The 22,837-nt window shown below is 41.6% G+C and overlaps 1 protein-coding gene across 2 annotated transcripts; it reads right to left on the bottom strand.

The window, feature by feature from the left end:
- Positions 1-300: 300 nt before the first annotated feature.
- On the bottom strand, positions 301-22,377 carry AS3MT (arsenite methyltransferase). 2 transcript variants are annotated; one of them, XM_068961499.1, is made up of 12 exons: positions 22,335-22,377; positions 22,101-22,141; positions 21,716-21,843; positions 20,645-20,795; positions 20,003-20,139; positions 19,233-19,302; positions 16,560-16,641; positions 15,132-15,263; positions 14,662-14,804; positions 12,252-12,386; positions 5,379-5,516; positions 301-696 (listed from the first exon to the last, which is right to left on the bottom strand). In XM_068961499.1, coding segments are annotated over exons 1-11 (1,125 nt in total). In that variant the 5' UTR covers positions 22,336-22,377; the 3' UTR covers positions 301-696; positions 5,379-5,411. The 2 variants fall into 2 exon arrangements, with proteins under 2 accessions (XP_068817600.1, XP_068817599.1); XM_068961498.1 differs by lacking the exon at positions 301-696 and having other exon boundaries at positions 4,047-5,516.
- Positions 22,378-22,837: the final 460 nt, after the last annotated feature.

Raw genomic sequence — 22,837 nt, 5'->3', positions numbered from 1 at the left:
CTGCTGACTCTTAGGGCAGACTCTACAAAAGAATCCCAGTGTAGATCCAAATGGTGGTGTGTATACAGTTGAAGAAACGTGGCAAATCAGAGAAGTGAGGAAAGATGCCAACAAAGTTTAGAAAATATGCCTAGTTGCTTTTGTCCTGTTGGCCTCCAAGGTGCATAATATTCCAGTGTGAGGAATTGGAGCCTGGGATGGTGCCTGGTAAACAGCAGATACTTAATTAATATTTAGTGGCCAAATGAAAGTGTAGACTGAAAGAAAAATGCAGAGTTGAGCTGAGTTTTATTCAGGGTCTTACTAAAGACTCTAGCTTGGGAATCATCCCCTCCATAGCTCCGGGGGTACTGCTCCAAAGAGACAGGGGGGAAAGTCAGTATAAAGATGACTTTGGCTAGGGAACTGGTGCAGGAAAGCATGCATCTCAGTAAAAGGTTACTGTTAATCCAGAGGAACAGGTATCTCAGTTAATGATTTTAGTGCTTTTCTATATATGTGAAGATACAAGAATCTGGGCTCATAAAACTTTTTCTTGAGATCTATTTAACTGTCTAAGGGAACTGTTTTGCCAAAGTACAGAGTACTTCATCCTGTTTTTCATCCTTGACTCTTTCCAGGGTGCGCTGTCATCAGTGACTGAAGTAGCTGAAGACTTGATCCTTGCAGAACCTGACAGCAAGCAACATTCTTTGACTTAGAAAAAGAAAAAAAAAAAGGATAGGAGGTTCACATTTCTTGCTGGACTCAGGTAACAGACCTCTCAACCTAACAGGACAGAACTAGTCACTACGTTGGCTGCTTCCTGGGAGCCATCAAAGAAAGGCCAAGAATCAATAGGAGGAGAGGGTTCTGCTGCTGTCCTGGCACAAAGCCATGACCTTGAAAGCTATGTGTGGCTCAAGGCGGGGTGGGAGGAGGGGCCCAGCTCTGGCTGCGGCTGGGCCTCCCCCCGGTAGGTAAACCGAAAAGCCTCTGCAGGCTTCCATAATTTTTAAATAAATCCTCCTCTGTGATAATGAAGGACTGAAAATACTGTATTTGATACAATAATCAATTAAGGAAAAATCTGCTCCTTAAATTTTTAAGTCCAGTATCTTTTGAAAAGGATTTTCAGTGAGGGAAGAATGTTTCTGTGGTTCTGCTGTCAGTAAATATAATGTTAAAATGTATTGAATGATTGCAGATGGTTAACAAGTCTTTTTTTTGTTTTGATGGGGGTGGGTAAATGGTTCATCCCTACAATTCTTTAAACCTTTCTGTATGTTTGAAAATGGTTACAGTAAAATGTTGGAAGTAAAGCTGCCCACAGTCAAAAGACCTGCAGGCAGCTTCATAAACCATGTTCTGGCAGCAACGGGAGCACTTGTCCTGACATCACATGCTTGCAGCAACCATGGGGATCTAAACATGTGCTCTCTCAAAGAACTTCATACAAATCAACAAAGGCATGGGATGTGAAATGATTTTCTCAAGGCCACAATGCTAAATGGCAGGGTTGAGAGGGAAAAAAACTAAAGCATCTGGCATCAACTTTTGCCCTTAATTATCATTCCATACTGCCTCTCACTCTCATAAGGGTCAAATATTCCTAGTTGTCTATTTCATCTATTTTTTAATATTTACATAACTGTTTATGGCATTTTTCTGGGTAAAACACATCTAATTTTATATTGTCTAATATATATCTCTTCTAGGTTCTAGATCAAATACAATTCTTAACATCCATAAAGTATGTTATTCTTTGAAAAGAATAATGTGAATTTCTAGCCTAATCTCATTACTCAACCTCTTTCGGAGGAACTAAGAAGTTCAGAATGACAAGCAAAAGGTTAATACTTCATCCTCCTAGATTTGTGTTGATGTTGTTTAGTTGCTAAGTCATATCCAACTCTTTTGCGACCCCACAGACTGTAGCCCACCAGGTTCCTCTGTTCATGGGATTTCCCAGGCAAGAATACTGGAGTGGGCTGCCATCTTCTTCTCCAGGGGATCTTCCCAACCCAGGGATCAAACCCATGTCTCCTCCATTGGCAGGTGGAGTCTTTACTGCTGAGCCACCGGAAGCCGAGTGTCCTCAATTTAGAAATGCCAAATAAACCAAATTGACTGTGTGGATCACAATAAACTGTGGAAAATTCTGAAAGAGATGGGAATACCAGACCACCTGACCTGCCTCTTGAGAAACCTGTATGCAGGTCAGGAAGCAACAGTTAGAACTGGACATGGAACAACACACTGGTTCCAAATAGGAAAAGGAGTACGTCAAGGCTGTATATTGTCACCCTGCTTATTTAACTTCTATGCAGAGTACATCATGAGAAACGCTGGGCTGGAAGAAGCACAAGCTAGAATCAAGATTGCTGGGAGAAATATCAATAACCTCAGATATGCAGATGACGCCACCCTTATGGCAGAAAGTGGAAGAGGAACTAAAAAGCCTCTTGATGAAAGTGAAAGAAGAGAGTGAAAAAGTTAGCTTAAAGCTCAACATTCAGAAAACGAAGATCATGGCATCTGGTCCCATCACTTCACAGCAAATAGATGGGAAAAGAGTGGAAACACTGGCTGATTTTATTTTGGGTGGGGGGGCTCCAAAATCACTGCAGATGGTGATTGTAGCCATGAAATTAAAAGACGCTTACTCCTTGGAAGCAAAGTTATGACCAGCCTAGACAGCATAGTAAAAAGCAGAGACATTACCAACAAAGGTCCGTCTCGTCAAGGCTATGGTGTTTCTGGTAGTCACGTATGGATGTGAGAGTTGGACTATAAAGAAAGCTGAGCGCCAAAGGATTGATGCTTTTGAACTGTGGTGTTGGAGAAGACTCTTGAGAGACCCTTGGACTGCAAGGAGGTTCAACCAGTCCATTCTAAAGGAGATCAGTCCTGGGTGTTCCTTGGAAGGACTGATGCTAAAGCTGAAACTCCAATACTTTGGCCACCTCATGCGAAGAGTTGACTCATTGGAAAAGACCCTGATGCTGGGAGGGATAGGGGGCAGGAGGAGAAGGGGATGACAGAGGATGAAATGGTTGGATGGCATCACTGACTCAGTGGACATGAATTTGGGTGAACTCCGGGAGTTGGTGATGGACAGGGAGGCCTGGTGTGCTGCGATTCACTGGAAGGTTTGATGTTGAAGCTGAAATTCCGATACTTTGGCCACCTGATGCGAAGAGCTGATTCATTTGAAAAGACCCTGATGTTGGGAAAGATTGAGGGCAGGAGGAGAAGGGGATGACAGAGGATGAGATGGTTGGATGGCATCACCAACTCAATGCACACGAGTTTGGGCAGGCTCCGGGAGTTGGTGTTGGACAAAGAGGCCTGGCATCTGCGGTTCATGGTGTTGCAAAGAGTCGGACATAACTGAGCTACTGAACTGAACAACTGGTGTCAAAGAATAGCTTGGTGTGTATGTGGGGGAAACCCATGCAGTGAAATTGGATATTGAATACTGTATATTATGTAGTCCTATATCTGGCTTCTTTCGCTTAGCATAGTATTTTGTTCAGCCGTGTTATTCATGTGTCAGCAACTTGTTCCTTTTAAAGATAAATTTTATTCTATTGTGTGGATAAACTACATTTATTTGCTAGATGATTGCAGTTGTATTGCTTTTAAGTTTGGGGCTATTATGAATAATACTCCTATGTATACTTGCATAATTGTCTGTATGGACATATGTTTTCATTTCTCTTGAATAGATACCTAAGATTGAGATAGCTGGATCATATTTTGTTGTTCAGTCACTCAGTCGTGGCCACCTGATGCAGAGAGCTGACTCACTGGAAAAGACCCTGACGCTGGGAAAGATTGAGGGCAGGAGGAGAAGGGGATAACAGAGGATGAGATGGTTAGATGGTATCACCGACTCAATGGACATGAGTTTCAGCAAACTCTGGGGGTTGGCGATGGACAGGGAGGCCTGGCGTGCTGCCATTCATGGGGTCGCAAAGAGTCGGACATGACTGAGTGACTGAATTAAACTGAATAAACCAAATAATCAGAACACCATATCTTTTCATCATTTACTGTTGCAGGACCATCGAGCACTTATGAATAGCAAAGTAGGCTTAAACCCAGCTGTACCATTCTAAGTAATACTGTCACTGAAGTAGGTTATGGTTGAATAGATATTGAACTCTACAACCAAGAAGGCACTGTTTAGAATCAAGGTCACACAGATGCATCAGCCTTGAAGGATACCCCCAGCCCTTTCCTCAGTTTGTAGTAGTAAGTCAGAGTCTATACCTGAACCCATTCAGAAATCTGAGAGTTTTTCTATTTTGTACAGCTCTATTAAAAGAGGGTTCATGTCCTATAAATTCATTCCAACATTTTAGAAGACCTAAAAATTTTCCTACCTCTAACAAAAAAACTCTTCAGTCATGCGTGATCCCCCCTTATTCTTTCTGCACTGAACTCAGAGCAACTAGCTGATATTTGCTTGTCAAAATTCTTCATTGCTTGAAGGTTGTTATTTAAAAACTGAACCATCAGCTCCTGATGACCAGGGCCTTGGCTTATATATGACTTACACGTTCTCCCCCTAACAAAGTCTTCAACTAAAACTGGTCTTCAGTTGGTCTAATGATTCTTGAAACTTCCCTTAAGGTTCTTAATTTCTAATGATGCAACCATCCTTGAAATCTTCAACCATCCTTGAAGACTGAGGAGAGAAGAATCCCTCAATCTTCTTTAACTATGGAAACTAGGACTAAACCTAATACCTTCCTATAGGTTTAACTAGGGAATTTTATAAAGGAAAAGAAAACCCACCATTTTTACCTCTAGTTTGTCTTTTAAAAAGTATCAAATTGTTTTCCTGATCTGGTTAGGATTTACTGCATATGGTCACCATGTTGTCTTATGTTAGGGTAAACTGAAGTAAAAAAAATGAACACTTGGGTTTTTTCTTCATTCAGTTGCACACTGGAGGAAAAAAACTGATATAAAAGACCATTATCTCAAAAGCACTCCTACCAAATTTGATTTGGCAATCTTTTGGCATGATTCGAATGATTTCAGTAGGAGCTTTGTTTAATGAGCACACATGGTGAAAAGTCAAAAAGGTTCTATGCGGGTCAGAAGGAAGATGTTTTCCCTGAGACTCGGCCAACTCTCTTTTCTAAAGCCTTCCTTGCCCATGGGCCAAGCTTCCAGACTGCTGCTCAGTTCCATTTCTGGCCACCAGGTGGCACCAGAATCAGGTAAGAGGAAACTGGCTTACTGGGTCTTTAGGTGATTTTGATGTAAACCTTTAAACTCATTTATTTTTATCTAGAAATCAGTGGACTTCTGCCACTTGTTCTTTCGTGTGGTATGCGCTATGGGAAAGGGTGGGTTAAGACATGTGTAACTCATTCTTTCACCTCCTGCGCACTGTCTTCTGGTCAGCTGTTGTTTTAGGAGCATTTCTTTGCATTGCAGCAGCCACCAACAGCGGGGGAGCTTCTGGACTCCGCACTGTCAGACCTCCCTGCAAGCTCAAATGGATCTGTGATCACATCCTGTCAAAAGACAAACCAGGACGAAAGGATAAGTTAAAGATGTTTTGACAGACACTAGCATTTCAGCTGGACTTAACGCTTATTTCCTACAAGGAGGACACAATTGTACAGTTCTGCGGGGTCTGGGAGCAGCATCAGTGACTCACTTATCAAGGTGGCTGTCTTTTCCTGAAGTTTCTAATCAAGTTATCGCTATTTTCAAGGTAAACTTCATTTAAAGCTTCTGAAAGGTCCCTTTTGGGCCAGAAGAGTTGATTTTGCTTTATTCCATGGGATTCCCGTTTGTTTGTGCCTCTTACCTTTTTAGAACTGAGCTACGGACATGCTGGATCTTCTTCCCTTCCCTTACTCTAATCTCTAGAAATGTGTGCAAGAGAAGAAGGGAAGTCCCAGAGACCAGGGCCCTCATTAGCAATTGCTGATATTCAGATGTTGAGATTGCCAACTACAACCAGTAAGATTTCAGGGCAGAGTAAGTGGAACTTTCAAAAGATAAGACAGCAGTCTTTATTTTTCCTCCTTTCACCTTTTAATGAGATACTTCTGCCAGCAGTCCCAACAGTCAGAGAAAAACCAGGAACAAGACTGCACATCAAGAATATGCACAAGCCACCTTATTAATGAAAATGAATTCATTAAACATGATCTTACACTCTTATTATTTGTTGGTGGACAGCAACCTACAAGTTACAAACAAGTTTTTTGTTTGTAACTGCAAACAGAAAGATTGGAGAAGGAAATGGCAACCCACTCCAGTGTTCTTGCCTGGAGAATCCCAGGGACAGGGGAGCCTGGTGGGCTGCCATCCATGGGGTCACAGAGTCGGACACGACTGAAGCGACTTAGCGGCAGCGGCAAACTGAAAGATGTACAAGTAATATCAGTACCACTTCCAAATGTCTGCAACCAGCCCGAAAAGCTCTCAAAACTTGAAGGAACTAGAAGGTGGGACACCCTGACAAGCAGTCCTTTCCAGCACTAACTGTGCTTCTATGAAGTATAGATATGGAGAGCTAGTGCAGCATACTGGTTAAGAATGTCAGCTCCAGAAATAGATGTAGGTTCAGATTTACTCCTTTCTAGCTGTGTGACCTTGGATCAGCAAATTAATCTCTCTGAGCCTGTTTCTTCATTTGTAAAATGAAGAGAAGGAGTATTATGAGGACTAAATGATGAGGTGCCTTCAACATATTAACTGTTTGATAAAGATTAGGTCCTCTAGACTACAACACAGAGAAGGCAATGGCACCCTACTCCAGTACTCTTGCCTGGAAAACCCCATGGACGGAGGAGCCTGGTAGGCTGCAGTCCATGGGGTCGCTAAGAGTCGGACATGACTGAGCGACTTCACTTTCACTTTTCACTTTCATGCATTGGAGAAGGAAATGGCAACTCACTCCAGTATTCTTGCCTGGACAATCCCAGGGATAGAGGAGCCTCATGGGCTGCCGTCTATGGGGTCGCACAGAGTTGGACACAACTGAAGTGACTTAGCAGCAGCAGCAGCAGCAGACTACAACAAAATCACTGTAGACAGTGATTGCAGTCATGAAATTAGAAGATGCTTTCTCCTTAGGAGAAAAGCTATGACAAATCTAGACAGTGTATTTAAAAGCAGAGGCAGCACTTTGCCAACAATGGTCTGTACAGTCCAAGTTATAGTTTTTCCAGTAGTCATGTATGGATGTGAGAATTGGACCATAAAGAAGGCTGAGTGCTGAAGTGTTGATGCTTTCAAATTGCGGTGCTGGAGAAGACTCTTGAGAGTTCCCAGGACAGCAATATCAAACAAGTCAATCCTAAAGGTAGTCAACCCTGAATATTCATTGGAAGGATGGATGCTGAAGCTGAAGCTCCAATTCTTTGGCTACTTAATTTGAAGAGCCAGTTCATGGGGAAAGACCCTGATGCTGGGAAAGACTGAGGACAGGAGGAGAAGGGGGCAAGAGAGGGTGAGATGGCTGGATGGCATCAATGACTCAGTGGACATGAGTTTGAGCAAACTCTGGGAGACAGTGAAAGACAAGGAAGCCTGGTATGCTGCAGTCCATGGGGTGGCAGAGAGTCAGACACAACTCAGTGGCTGAACAACAGCAACATTATCATGTGATTACTCCCAGGACTATTAACTAGAGCAAGACCGGACACAGCACACATCCTATCTGCATCACTATAGATGCTGCAGTGTTTTAATAATTCTTTTAAATAGCAAAATACACTTTGCTTGTCAGGATTAAAAAAGGAGGAGGAAGAGAAGAAAAAAGAAAAACAAGGACTCTCAAAAACCGTCATTGTGGAGTCAAGTCCCAGAAAGAAGCAGCACTTTCATTCTTCTTCTGCACCAACTGATAAGATGACAGAAATACGAGCAATTCCCTACATGCCTCCTGCTTGTGGTTCTCAGGAATCTATCACAAAGGTCTTCCATAAAAAAGATAAGAATGTCCTCCTCCGAAAGCCCAAGGCTGTATTTCTAGGACACACAGCTGCTTCATTCTTCAAATCTTCCTTCAGTGTCAATTAGTCCCGTTTCAGAAACATGGAACTGATGGCACAACCGTAGGCTGAAAGAAGTCAGCCGAGAGAGATGGGAGATGGTTCTGATAAACCATTCCAAACGCGGAGAAACTGGCATTCCTGCCAGAGGTCAGGCATCTTCCTGCACATCAGGTACTGGAGAGCTCTGCTGGCAGAAAATTACCTCCTGCAGAAGCAAACACATCTAACTACAGTTTCCCAGCCAGAGTGGCCTGGGGGAAAGATTCTGTTTACTTATAACTAATCCTCTGACAGCCTTCAGAACCAGGATTCAGGAAACCAAGTAAAGGAGAATAGAATGATGAAAGTATTTCCAGATAAACACTGATTTTGACCAGCAAGATTTTGTTATCAGTGAACGACCAAGCATTTCAAAAGACCAGGAACACATTCATGAAACGCAATGGGCTGAAAAGTCAGACTTCAAATATCTCTACTTTTCCCTCAAAGATTATTCTTCCCTCAAAAGCAAAGTGCTCAAGAGTCAAATAAAGCAAAAAAAAAAACAACAAACAAACATAAAATCACTTTTTACCTCTAGAGATGGCTTCTACGCTTAGCTCAGATTATGCCACCAGGGAATTCCCTAATAAGCTTCACTGCTTGGGGACTTCCCTGGTGGATAAGCATCCACCTGCCATTGCAGGGCCATGGGTTTGATCCCTGATCCAGGAAGATCCCACACATGCCTTGGAGCAGCTATGCCCATGCGCCACACCTCCTGAGCCCACATGAGAAGACCATGCACCAAACCAAAGAGTAGCCCCCCTCACCGCAACTAGAGAAAGCCGGTGCAGAGCAACAAAGACCCAGCGTGGCCAAATAAAAAAAGACTGCCTGGGAATTCCCTGGCAGTCCAGCAGTCAGGACTCGGTGCTTACTGCTGGAGCCCAGGGTTCAATGTCTGGTTCGGGAACTAAGATCCCAGAAGCACTGCGGGAAGAAAAAAAAGAGACTGCAAGGTAACAAAAGGTGGAGGAAAAGGCACAAGAGCTACTTGTGTATCAATGTTTTTGCCCCATGTATCTAAAATTTCTACAAAATATAAAGAGCAGAAAAGTGAAATTTTTGAAGATTATAGAAATTCTGAGCCAGGAGAAAGGGTACATGAGAGAATGATGAAAGAATCCTGCAAAAAGGGTCAGAATTCAAACACATAGAACACAGTTCCAAGATACCCAGAATCTTCAGTTCAGTTCACTTCAGTTCAGTCGCTCAGTCGTGTCCGACTCTTTACGACCCCAAGAACTGCAGCACACCAAGCCTCCCTGTCCATCAACAACTCCCAGAGTCCACCCAAACCCATGTCCATTGAGTCGGTGATGCCATCCAACCATCTCATCCTCTGTTGTCCCCTTCTCTTCCTGCCCTCAATCTTTCGCAGCATCAGGGTCTTTTCAAATGAGTCAGCTCTTCACATCAGGTGACCAAAGTACTGGAGTTTCAGCTTCAACATCAGACCTTCCAATGAACACCCAGGACTGATCTCCTTTAGGATGGACTGGTTGGATCTTAGTCTTTAGTTGGACCAAGAATCTTAGCAAATACAAATCCATAACCATAACCACCTCTGTTTCTTGAGTATGTTATTACTTGCCAGGCATTCCCTAACATTTACATGTATCATTCCATTTGACTTTTACAATCTGAGGAGAAAAGGGATTATTATCTTGCCATTAAACATAAGGAAACCGCAGGTTTGAGGAGCTTAGGTAAGGAATCCAAGATTACACATAGGCGGCAGAGCCGAGATGTGTACTTGGTCTATCGTGTACATACACCCCACCATCCTGCCCCAGAAAGAGCAGTACCTTATTTTGCTCGGCAGGACTTTGGTGCAGGTTAGAAGTTCTGTCAGACAAAAAAGACTCGAAATCCATCACTACGCCTGTTCTAAATAATAGAATATTATAAATTAACAAATGGATTAATAATTATGAGCGCATGAATGGGGGAAAGGTAAAAATAAATATGAGAAAGATGCCACTATCTGTTATCACTCTCTATCCACCTTCTTCATAGGGAGGTTGTGAGAGGTGACTGGAGATAACTTGTGATAAAATGCTTTTAAAAATGTACACCAATATTTCAGTTACTAGAGTAATTTTAAAATAAGAATCTAAGCTATTTTAGAAAATATTCATTTTAGAATATGTTGGACTACTGGCTCAAATACTTCACACTAACGAAGATGGCTACAATCAAAACAGAAAATAACAACCGTTGGCAAGGATGCAGAGAAATGGGAACTCTTGCACACTGCTGGTAGGATTGTAAAATGGTGTAGCCACTGAAGGACACAGTTTGGTGACTTCAAAAAGTTAAATGGAGAATTACCATATGACCCAACAATTCCACTCCTAGATACAGACCCAAAAGGGTTCAAAACAACCACTCACCCAAGTATATGAGGCACATAAACATGCGTAGTCACAGCAACATTACAATAGCCACAAAGTGGAAGCAACCTAAACGTCTCTCAAGTGATGAGTGGACTAGAAAGAAAAAACTGTGGTATAGCCGTATTAGGAACTATTACTCAGCTATGAAAAGGAATCAAATACTGCTATTTGAATAAACCCTGAAAACATTACATTAAGTAAAAGAAGCCAGACAGAGAAGGTCACAAAGTATTGTATGATTCCACTTATACGAAATATCCAGAAAAAGCAAATCCAGAGACAAGAAAACAGATTAGTTACTGCCAGGGATGGGGGAGGGGAGGACTGGGGATTACAGCTTAATGGGAATAGGATTTATTTGGGGGATGATGAAAGCTTTCTGGCACTAGACAGTGGTAATGGTTGCACAGCATTATAAACAGACTAAAAGCTACTAAACTGTACAGATTAAAATGGTTTTAAAAAATGGTTAAAATAGTGAATTTTATGTTATGCAAATTTTACCTCAAGTTTTAAAAAGCACTAAAAGAAAACAAGTTAATTTATAATGTTCACACAGAGCAGATCTTTCTAATGGTAACACCAGAGCCAGATACCATAAAGGAAATGACTGCATAAAAACTGAAAACATCTATTCAGGAGAAAAAGCAAATAAAAAGGGGAATTCCCCTGTGGTTAAGACTCTACGCTTCCACTGCAAGGGGCATGGGTTCAATCTCTGCCCAGGGAACGAAGGTCCAACGTTCCATGTGGCACAACAACAAAGAAAAGCAAATGAAAAGATAAATGAGAAAAAATTTGCAACATAATAATAAACAAAGTCTTAGATTACATAGGAAGTTCACAATAGATGAAATGTAAAAGGTCAATAAACATAACCAAAAAGTTCAATGTACGTAAAATAAACAAATTCTATTCTGTTATCAGATTAAACAAAGATTTTTTTAAGAAGTTGTTGTTCAGTCACTCAGTCATGTCTGACTCCTTGTGATCTCATGAACTGTAGCATGCCAGGCTTCCCTGTCCTTCACTATCTCCTGGAGTTTGCTCAAACTCATGTCCACTGAGTCGATGATGCCATCCAACCATCATCTTTTTTTAAAAAAGTAATAACCATATTAGTAAGAATACAGGGGAAAGGTATTCTCATACATTGCAGGTAGGCATGTAGGCTGGTACCATCTTTCTGACTATTCATATAAAAAGGTCTGTTGTTGCTGTTTTGTCACTAAGTTGTGTCCAATTCCTTGCGACCTCATGGACTGTAGCCCTCCAGGCTCCTCTGTCGGTGGGATTCTCCAGGCAAGAATACTGGAGTGGGTTGCCATTCCCTTCTCCAGGGGATCTTCCTGACCCAGGGATAGAACCCACGTCTCTTGTATCTCCTGCATGGGCAGTGGATTCTTTACCGCTGAGCCACCACAGAAGTCCACATTAAAAGGTATATGTATATATGTATACTTTGCAGTATTTTCCCCAAGGTAGCTCTTAATCTTTTTTGTATCTGTACCTCTTTGGAAACCTGATGAAAGTAACAGACTCTTTCCCAAGAAAATACACGTACACTTTTAAGGGGTTCATGGATGCTTTAAAGTCCACTGATGGAAGTACCAAGTCAGCACTGGAAAAATGAAGTTATGAAGTTAGATCATTTTATAGGTACAAAAATCCTAGAAATACGTTATGATGGTGACCTAAAAGAATAATGATTTGTTTCTTTAGCAGTCTGTGGTGATCATAACAGTTTTTTTAATGGTTCTCTGTTTGAGGTTAGGGAATTAAAAGCCAAGCTAACCTTTACTTCTAAAGCAGTATAGGCTCCACATGTTGGCAACTTCTCTCCATCTGGCCCGATCAGAAAACCTTGGGCAAATCGCGAATTCTTCAAGATAGCCACTGTTTCTTCGTCTACTTCAACAGCTTCATCTTTCTGAAGGGAAGCATGAAAGACATTCTTAGAGATGCCACTTTCATCTGAATAGAAGAAAAACACCCTGAAGGGTTCTTCTATCTACTACTATCGAGTAGTATCTCAAGATAAAAGACTATACCTTTTGACATAGTATTTTCTCATGTTCAGACCCTGCTGCTAGTAGCTTCATGCTTATTTCTCCATGGAACTGACCAGTGTCATTATCAGTTTTCCTTTGGTGGCAACATAAAAAAAAAAAAGACACTCATCGCTCCAGTGTCTAGTTTCTGCTCAGAAGCAAATGTAGAAAACCATTGCTCTCCGAGTTTCACCTTATTTGTTGCTAAAATGAGGTCTTTGGACTAATGGCTTTTATGGTGTGTTTCCTTGAGTCCCAATGTGCCTGGGAGGTGCATAAAGGGTCCACGCCTTGGGAACCAGGAGTTAACACAGGAGATTCTGAGCTGTCCAGTTTCTGCTCCTGTCCAATAAATTCTGCTTGTATCCCTTCAGATACTGGAGTTACATAAGGCAAGGACCTACACATAGTTAAATATTGGTCTTTTAAATAAAACTGTGGGCTTCCCTGATAACTCAGTTGGTAAAGAATCTGCCTGCTTTTGCTGAAAAAAAAAAAATTCTGGGGGCAGGTAGAGGGTAGGCAGATTGGCTGATGGGGGTCAAAAGATACAAACTCACAGTTATAAAATAAATAACTCATGAGGCTGTAATGTATAGCATAGTGACTGTAGTTAATGATACTGTTTTATGTATCTGAGAGTAGCTGAGAAAGATCCCAAAATTTCTCATCATAAGAAAAAAAAATTTGGAACTTCCCTGGTGGTCCAGTGGTTAAGAATCCACCTTCCAACGCACTGGGTGTGTGTTCAATCCCTGGTCAGGGAACTAAGCTCCCACATGCCTTGAGGCCAAAAAGTCAAAACATAAAGCAGAAGCAATATTACAACAAATTCAATAAAGACTTAAACATATGGTCCACATTTAAAAAAAAAAAATTTGTAATTACGTATGGTAATGGACATTAACTATACACTTACTGGATGATCATTTTGCAATATATACAAATATTAAATCACTATGTATACCTAAAGTTAATATAGTGTTATGTGCCAACTATGTCTCAATAAAAAATAATTCTGCCATTAGAAATGTTTTTTTTTGAAAGCCACTAGACCAGAGTGATGATTTTACTGATTCTGCGACTCTACTGAGCAGGCAAGTGGCAGTATATCAGTGAAAAAGCATTAATGGCTCTGTGGCACCAGGAGTATTTAAGAAATCTGAAAATGCTATCTAGACCAAAACATCAGAGTAGGGAAACAGTTAAGTTCTTCCACATTTGAAACAAATAATGACTGTATCTTCTATTTACTGAGTTCCCAGTACCAATATTTTACTACATTATTGCTAATCTTTATAGAAAATCTGCCACATAGTAATATTATTATCCCTACTTTAACAGTGGAGCAAACAGTTTCTCAAACAATTTTGGTGGCATATTCAAGTTTATTCAAGTAATAAATAAATAACATAGCTAGAATTTGAAACCAGCTATCTAGTTCCAAAGCCTGTACTTACCTGTTTTGAGAAAACAAAGCCTCCTCTAAAAAGAATAGTAAAAATATCAGTGTCATCATTAAACACTAACAATTCCTTAATCCCAAAATATAATTAAACAACTGAAATATTGTTGCTCAGTACTCTCACAGTTTCTCATCTTTATAATGCCATTACTCTGATGTATGAATGACGTTTCTCATAGAAAAGTTCTTAAGGTAATGATATTTGGATATTAGGAGAACATTCTGTTCTTAGGAGATGCATGCTGAAATATTTAAAGGTAAAATGTCATGATATCTGCAACTTACATTTTAATGGTTTAGCAAATATATATATATATTTGCTGTTGTTTAGTCACTAAGTCGTGTCTGACTCTTTTTCGACACCATGGGCTATAGCCCGCCAGGCTCCTCAGTCCATGGGATTTCCCAGGCAAGAATACTGGAGTCAGGTGGCATTTTCTTCTCCAGGGGATCTTCTTGACCCAAGGCTCAAACCTGGGCCTCCTACATCGCAGGCAGATTCTTACAACTGAGTCACCAGGGAAGCCCACAAGTATGTGTGTGTGTTTGTGTGTATATAGACAGACACACAGACACGTGCACATATACCAAGACCAGAAAAGTGAGAAGCAATGCAAGATTAAGAAAAGGTTTGTGGAGCAAAAGTAAGAAGAGGAAGAATGCTGGAAGTCATGGAAATCTTTAGTTACCTTAAATGTGAAATTTGAATCAAATATTAGTTCTTTTTCGTGTCCTGTGATTCCTCCATTGTAAATAACTTGGCATTTTTGGGTTGGTCCTGTCTTAGGGAGTTTGAAGAGGCGAAATGTTGCAGAAACAAAACGGCAGTCGCCTAAAAACAGAATACACTCATGGTTTGTCTCCAGCACTGCAGTGGTTACTGGTCTGCTCAATAGATGAAGACTTAAATATTATAAAGATGGTATCTTCTTTCATGCCGTCAATCACCTTTCTGGGCAAATGACTCTATTTACTGAATAACTTCAAAGTGCTTTATTAAACACCAAACTTTGGGAAGCTGCCATTAAAGGGGAGATAAGATGGAGATTTCCAGATGACACAGTGTCCTTCAGTGAGACTCACTGAGGAGATACTTGCTAATCACCAAATCTGAACCATTCAGGGTGGAGTTATAACAGTGCCTGCTACTGTTTCTTACCAATCACGTTTTCTAGCTCCTTGTTTTGAACTGTAATGAAATTGGCAGTGACCAAACGTGGAGGGCAGAACCCAATTTTTTTGGCAAGGATAGAAAGGTCCTTCCAGTACAAAGCACCACCCAGGCACTCACCTAAAAAAAGAAAAATCACAGATCAACCAATACAACTAGATATTAGAAAGTTATTCTTCTGGTATAATTGATTAGGCTATGGTATTACTTAGAACACAGATCCCAGAAAAATAGAAGGACCTGAGAGTCCTCCAAGGTCTAGAAAATCAAGGTCAAGGCTGGATATGCTAGCTAATGGTTCCATCAATCATAATATTCATGCATATATTAGGTCACATTCTGAAAAGCACTATGTTATGTGAGTAAAAAAATACAAGAAAAATTACAAAACTGCCTCTTAGTTCCAGATTAACCTTATAACAATCTGCTACTAGAACAGTAATTACTATTAACATTCATAAGGCATTTATAGTTTTCAAGTTCATTACATCAACAAATTAGAAACAACCTAAATCATTACCAAGAAAGAAATGGCCAAATAAAATATGGTTCAGCTGTAAAATTGTATGATATACTTTTAAATATTTTTTAAAGTTTTAGGCTTAGGAAATAGGCTAAACAAAATTGGAATACTAAAGTCTATATGCAGTATATTCCCAATATTTTTATATTCACCCACAGGGAAAAAAGCAAACCTAAAAGTGTATATACTAAACTATTAAAGAGTTACATGTTTAGTAGTAATTTTTTCTTTTTGTATTTTCCAACTTTTTTTTTTTGGCCACGCCACTCAGCTTTTGGGATCTCAGTTCCCTGATAGGGGATCAACCCTGCACCCACTGCATTGACAGCACAGAGTCTTAACCACTGGATTTCCAGGGAAGTCCCAACAATATCTATTTCTTACTGTATAATAAGAAAAAAGTGAACATTAATTTTATTTTAAAAGAACTTTTGATTTCATAGCCAGACTGACCAAACACATGCCATTTATCTCCTCAATGTCCAGAAACTCCATGAAAATAACACTCAAGGGATCAACAACAGAATAATGATGAAAATACAGGGAATTAAGGACACACCATCTCTGGAGCAACTGGCGTCATTTCCACACTAGAGCTTTTAAAAGAATTTTTCACACACATTATCCCATTCAATCTTCATGGCAGCCCTATGAGGCAGACTGAATTATTACCTACATTTAATAGTTAGGAAGTCATGAGTCAAAGAGAGTAATTAAATTGCCCAAGGTCTTATCAGAGTTGAGTGTCAGAGGAGGAAAAGAACCTAAGCCGGCTACCTAATGCCATGTGTTCCCACATCACAAAGCCTCACCCTGGACATCAGCAGGATGGAATGCTGTACTTGAACGAGTATCTGCCTCAAAACAAAACAAAACAAAACACAAATACCTACCCCATAAAACTTTGTGTGTCCTGATTTCTTCTGGCAATTCAAGGCTAGCATAGACGTCACTGAAATATAGCTCCCCACCATGCTGAAACAGCAGAATTAATCCAAACAAGGTTAAAGATTACATTAGTCCCTGACAGCAAAGAAAGGCATGAGGGGATAAAATCAAGTTTTAAAAAAACAACAGAAGTTCCCTTTTTGAACAAATAACTACTTGCTCCCTCTCTAGTTACAGTCAATAGCCAACTGCCAAGAATTTTTTTCAGTGCCTCAGTCAGTTCAGTAGCTCAGTCCTGTCCAACTCTTTGCGACCCCATGAATCGCAGCACACCAGGCCTCCCTGTCCATCACCAACTCCCGGAGTTCACCCAAATTCATGTCCACTGAGTCAGTGATGCCATCCAACCATTTCATCCTCTGTCATCCCCTTCTCCTCCTGCCCCCTATCCCTCCCAGCATCAGGGTCTTTTCCAATGAGTCAACTCTTTGCATGAGGTGGCCAAAGTATTGGAGTTTCAGCTTTAGCATCAGTCCTTCCAAGGAACACCCAGGACTGATCTCCTTTAGGATGGACTGGTTGGACCTCCTTGCAGTCTATGGGATTCTCAAGAGTCTTCTCCAACACCACAGTTCAAAAGCATCAATTCTTTGGCACTCAGCTTTCTTCACAGTCCAACTCTCACATCCATACATGACCACTGGAAAAACCATAACCTTGACTAGACGGACCTTTGTTGGCAAAGTAATGTCTCTGCTTTTCAATATGCTGTCTAGGTTGGTCATAACTTTTCTTCCAAGGAGTAAGTGTCTTTTAATTTCATGGCTGCAATCACCATCTGCAGTGATTTTGGAGCCCAAAAAAATAAAGTCTGACACTGTTTCCACTGTTTCCCCATCTATTTCCCATGAAGTGATGGGACCAGATGCCATGATCTTTGTTTTCTGAATGTTGAGCTTTAAGCCAACTTTTTCACTCTCTTCTTTCACTTTCATCAAGAGGCTTTTTAGTTCCTCTTACTTTCTGCCATAAGGGTGGTGTCATCTGCATATCTGAGGTTATTGATATTTCTCCCGGCAATCTTGATTCCAGCTTGTGCTTCTTCCAGCCCAGCGTTTCTCATGATGTACTCTGCATAAAAGTTAAATAAGCAGGGTGACAATATACAGCCTTGACGTACTCCTTTTCCTATTTGGAACCAGTCTGTTGTTCCATGTCCAGTTCTAACTGTTGCTTCCTGACCTGTATATAGGTTTCTCAAGGGGCAGGTCAGGTGATCTGGTATTCCCATCTCTTGAAGAATTTTCCAGTTTATTGTGATCTACACAGTCAAAGGCTTTGGCATAGTCAATAAAGCAGAAATAGATGTTTTTCTGGAACTCTCCTGTTTTTTCCATGATTCAGCAGATGCTGGCAATTTGATCTCTGGTTCCTCTGCCTTTTCTAAAACCAGCTTGAACATCTGGAAGTTCACAGTTCACATGTTGCTGAAGCCTGGCTTGGAGAATTTTGAGCATTACTTTACTAGCGTGCGAGATGAGTGCAATTGTGCAGTAGTTTGAGCATTCTTTGGCATTGCCTTTCTTTGGGACTGGTCAGCCAATAGCTAATAAAATAACTTTACAAACTTAATCAATCTGAAGCAAAGCAGACCAGGCTTTCACAGAACAGAAGTAAATGGTACTCATTAAGTCTCCTTCCTTAAAAATTATATAACTTTTGCAACACTGTTATTTATTTTTGTAATAACACATTATCTTTTTAAAACGTCCTTAAAATTTCAGGCATATGAGTTGTCAGGAATTTTAAGATTTTATTTAGCTAATTTCAAGAGAATGGAGGTCTAGATTCTACAGTAATGTCTCTACCTTCTACAAGTACACCCTGGTGAAAGTAATGAACTGGTCTATATAATGGCATACTAATTAAGACACTGTTAAATCATTTCTGCATAGTGTCCAACTCTTTTCAACCCCATGGACTGTAGCCTGCCAGACTCCTCCGTCTATGGAATTCTCCAGGCAAGAATACTGAATTGGGTATCCATTCCCTTTCCCAGGGGATCTTTGCAACCCAGAGATCGTTTAAACCTGGGTCTCCTGAATTGCAAACAAAAGCCCTTGATCTCTGCAACAGTAATATAAACCAAGAATCTCAGAATCTTCTATCATGAAGAGATACATCTCATGATACATACAGAGGGTGTGGAGGGCCTGCAAGTTTCCCTTTAAGAGAGTAGTTAGTGTAAAAGATTCACCTTCTGTAACTTCCCAAAGAGAATGGAATACTGATGGGTACAAAATAAGGAGCACTGAGAAACACTGTCCATGCTAGGAGAGCACATTCAAAATAACCTTCGGAGTCAGTCCAAAGGGTCCCGCAGCTCTGCAGATGCTATTCTAGGCTCCTCTACAGCAGCAAGCAGGAGGAAAAACAGTCAAAAAAGCAAATTTTAACATATTCAATCACAATCGTGACTCTCAGATTTATCACCTTTTGCAACCTGAGAGGGAAACAAATTCATAGCTCAGGTATTCTAGTCACCCCCCCTTTCTGCCACTCTTTCTAATTTAATGGATAAATTAAGAGTTGGAGCTCTCAGCTCAAGGGGACAAGGACAGGATAGATTCCACGTGTTCTCACTGATGTTCAAAGACAGCCTGTCTCCCTCTTCTCACCTTTAACACTCGATATACCTCCTGCAGCACTTGCTGTTTATCAGGTACAAGGTTAATGACACAATTGGAGCTAAAAAAGAACAGAGAGAATGTCAAGCACACCTTCAGACCACTGAGACACCCTCAAATCCTTTTAGTCCCTAAAGGTGGTTCCCACCATTTTCTCAAAGCTATACCATTTTTCCCACCTCCCTCCTCTTTCCCTCACTCAACTTTGTCCCAAGATAAGGGAGATAGAGTGTTTAGAATCTCAATAAACTGTTAGCAAGTTTGAGTGTGCAGAAGATATTCTGAGGCATGATGGTGGCCATTCAATAAAATGATCTGGGACCAGACGCCTACTGTACAAGGCATTTCTTACACCACATGTAAATAGGTTGAGTTCCTCAGAGGCAGCTTTATTAAGGCTGTCACTTGGGCATGATTTGACAACTCGGAGGAAAAACAGAAGCACAGAATGTTATCATTTGCAATGAAAATCATACTAAAAATAACAGATCAATGTATATTATACAAGCAGACTCAGGAGTCTTGCTGGTCTTTTGGGCGCATTCATAAACCACTGTTCAGCTTAAAATCTGTTCTCTCTTAGGTTAGTATGTTAGGTGGCTAGTGGACTACAAGTGCTTCAGGCTAGCTCCATCCTTTTGTTAAGCCAGCATAAGTTTACTTTAAGCCCCTAAATGAGAATCCATTCAACAAAAAGTGGTGATGTTTGTGTGTTCAATCATAAATGGGCTATATTCACAACAGTAAGGATGCAGACCTACATAACAATATCATAACTCTCATTCTTGATTCCAGCCTCTTCCAACTTTTCTATGTAGCCATGAATAAAAGTCACATTGGGTGCCTGGAACCCATATTTTTCCATGTGATATTCAATGTACTTGTTAGCTACTTCCACCTACAGGAAGGAAAAAAATAGATTTGATAATCAACATTTTTGAATGCTCTAATATTTTCCTAAAATTTCCTATTACTAATGGAATATACTCCCCCCAGACTATTTTAGGTAAGTAAACAAGGTTCATCTGGGCAAGGAGAATTTACTACAACATAGGACAATTCAATGAAGCATAAACCCCCTGTTTGATACATGGGTTTTATTTGAATAAACTCTTCATTCAAGAAAATCCTTCAGGATAAATGGTAGAAAGAAGGAAAAGATCAAACTCCATTCAGACATCATGAGACTCATATATCAGATCAAACCTCTGACTCCCTTCTCCCAGAGAGGCCCCTAAACCTCAAAGTTCTCAGCTTCTGAGTCAGGAAGCAATAATGGCAGAAATGAGCATTGCACTTAGCATCTTTCTTAAATTATCCTTGACACGTAACAAGGAAACAACTTCATCTCTAAAAGACTGCTTTTCAGAATTTGTTCCTCCTTATCCCTGAAACTGCCTCACCTGACCTTCTGTCATGTCTATTCCAGTGACATGTCCCTTCTCACCAACCAGCTGACTAAGAGCATAGCAATCTCTGCCACTGCCACTACCCAGGTCCAAAATCCAGCAGTTTTCCAGACACTCAGGGATGACCAGACCACAGCCATAATACCTGGAAAATAGAAAATATATGCATGTGTCTATTATTTTCCATCTAGAAACTAGAAGACATGGAACCACTAAATCTTATAAATCCTTCCTCCTTCCCTCCCTCCTTTCCTTCCATCACTCATTCAATTTCTCTTTTGGTGTTTAGTCTTCCCCAATATACTGGAAGCTCCATGAAGGCTGACTATCACTGCTTTGTTACCACTGAACTGATGGGCACTGTTCCAGGTAGTAACAAATAAACCAAGTAAAATATTTGTTAGGCACTAACTGAGCATCTAATGCAGGTCCAGGACAAACTCATTACTGAAGAAGAAAGGTAAGAAAAGTGTATTTAATGAGGGAGGTAAAACACAAACACAGAAAACATTTTCTATGATTTACTGAAAAACAGTGTGGTCTGGGGAAGCAGTGCTCAAGGACTGAAAACAGCTTCACAAAGTAGGTAGGACATCAGGGAGGTGTTGGACAGGTGGGGGATTCAGAAAGCATTCCAGAGTGATAACAGCATGCCGCACAGGCAGAAATCATCTTGGCTGCATTGATGGTAAGAGGAAAGGAAAGGTCAGCCTAGAGTAGTCCAGGGCATCAGAGGGAGCCAAGACTGGTTAGGAAGGTAGGGCCAAACTGAACAGGTTGGAATGTCAGGTCAAAGGAGTGTGAATGTATCCTGTGAGTAAAGGGTTCTGCAATGGGGGGGTCGGGGGGCGGGGGGCGGTGTTTGGAGCTGGGAGGTGAGGGGGTGTCACTGGATGTTCTTCAACAGAACAGTAAGATAATCAGTGGGTGCTTTACCGATTTTATGACACACAAGGCAAGCCCTATGGACTGGAGGAGGCGGGTTAACTCTAGTGACCTGGCATCACTGTCTTCTGAGAAAGCTGCTGTCTGGGGTCTTCATGGAGGCAGCACAGAGCACTTTACCTCAAGGATACTTCCTCGTGTACATTCTGCAGGGCTTCCCGGATATGCTGGGGGACCGGCCTGGCTGCAGTGACACAGGCATTGGTCTGGAGGTCTGCTGATTTCTTCAGCACCTGCCCATAGTAGGTCTGACCCAGGGGCCAAAGGTGGGGTGAGGGGTGGGGAAAGAAGAGCTGGTGTCCATTGGGGTAAGGCCCCCTGCACCCCACCAACCCCACTCCAACCCACTGAGGCCTGGCCGGCCTTTCCTCCCTGTAAAGCTCCAAGCCCGGAAGTGGCCCTGCCCCCACCCCAGGAATCCTGGCAGGCCAGGCCGGGCTTCCAAAGGCCTAAAGTCCCCACTCAGCCGATGCTCCACCGCAACCACTGGCCCTACTGCTGGCACCTGCACGTCCTTCCGGATCTCAGCGTCGCGCGGAGTCGCCACTGCCGGAAGGGAGAAAAGGCAGCTGAAAAGCCAGGGCGCTGAGCCCAGCGTGGAGGTGGGGGAGCCCCGGGGCAGAGGGGTGGCCTAGAGCCGGAGCTCCCTGGTGGTGGCGACAGTGGGAGGTGGAGGGAGCAGAGTTTCGGGCACAGGGCCTGCTCTAGGCGGGGCGGAGAGGAAAAGGACCACACTCACTATCTCCACCGTCTCCGGACTCCAGGACTTGAGTACCCGCAGACCTCTCTCAAAGCCCAGCGCTCCCGAGGCCCCACCCCCAGACAAGCAGGCCTGATTCCCCGCCCCCGCCCCCGCCCCCGGGGCAGGCACCCACCTGTGTGGTAGGAGGGACCACGTGTCCCCATGAGCTGCTCTGGCCCTACTGGGCCTAATGTCAGCTTGGCTTTCGGTCTTTCCAACCAGGAAAAGGCTATTACTGTTAATTAGTATCTTCCTTTATTGATCGACTGTAATTTTCATTTTATAACGCTCATATTAACATCCATACATACATTGATTTTTGCCTCTTTAGGGAATGAAATCACCTTTTCTCAATCTAGTTTTTAAAGTCAAGTGTATTGAGATATAATTTACATTCAGTTAAATTCACCTTTTTTAATAAAGTGCACAGTTTTGTGACTTCTAACAAGGTACACATCACTATAATCGAGACTCTTTCACCCAAAAGTTTCTTCGTTCCT

Source organism: Capricornis sumatraensis, chromosome 23 (genome assembly GCF_032405125.1).
Source record: "Capricornis sumatraensis isolate serow.1 chromosome 23, serow.2, whole genome shotgun sequence".
In the NCBI taxonomy this organism is placed as follows: domain Eukaryota; kingdom Metazoa; phylum Chordata; class Mammalia; order Artiodactyla; family Bovidae; genus Capricornis; species Capricornis sumatraensis.
Note: the sequence above shows the minus strand (reverse complement) of the source record. Positions and strands in the feature narration are given on the sequence as shown.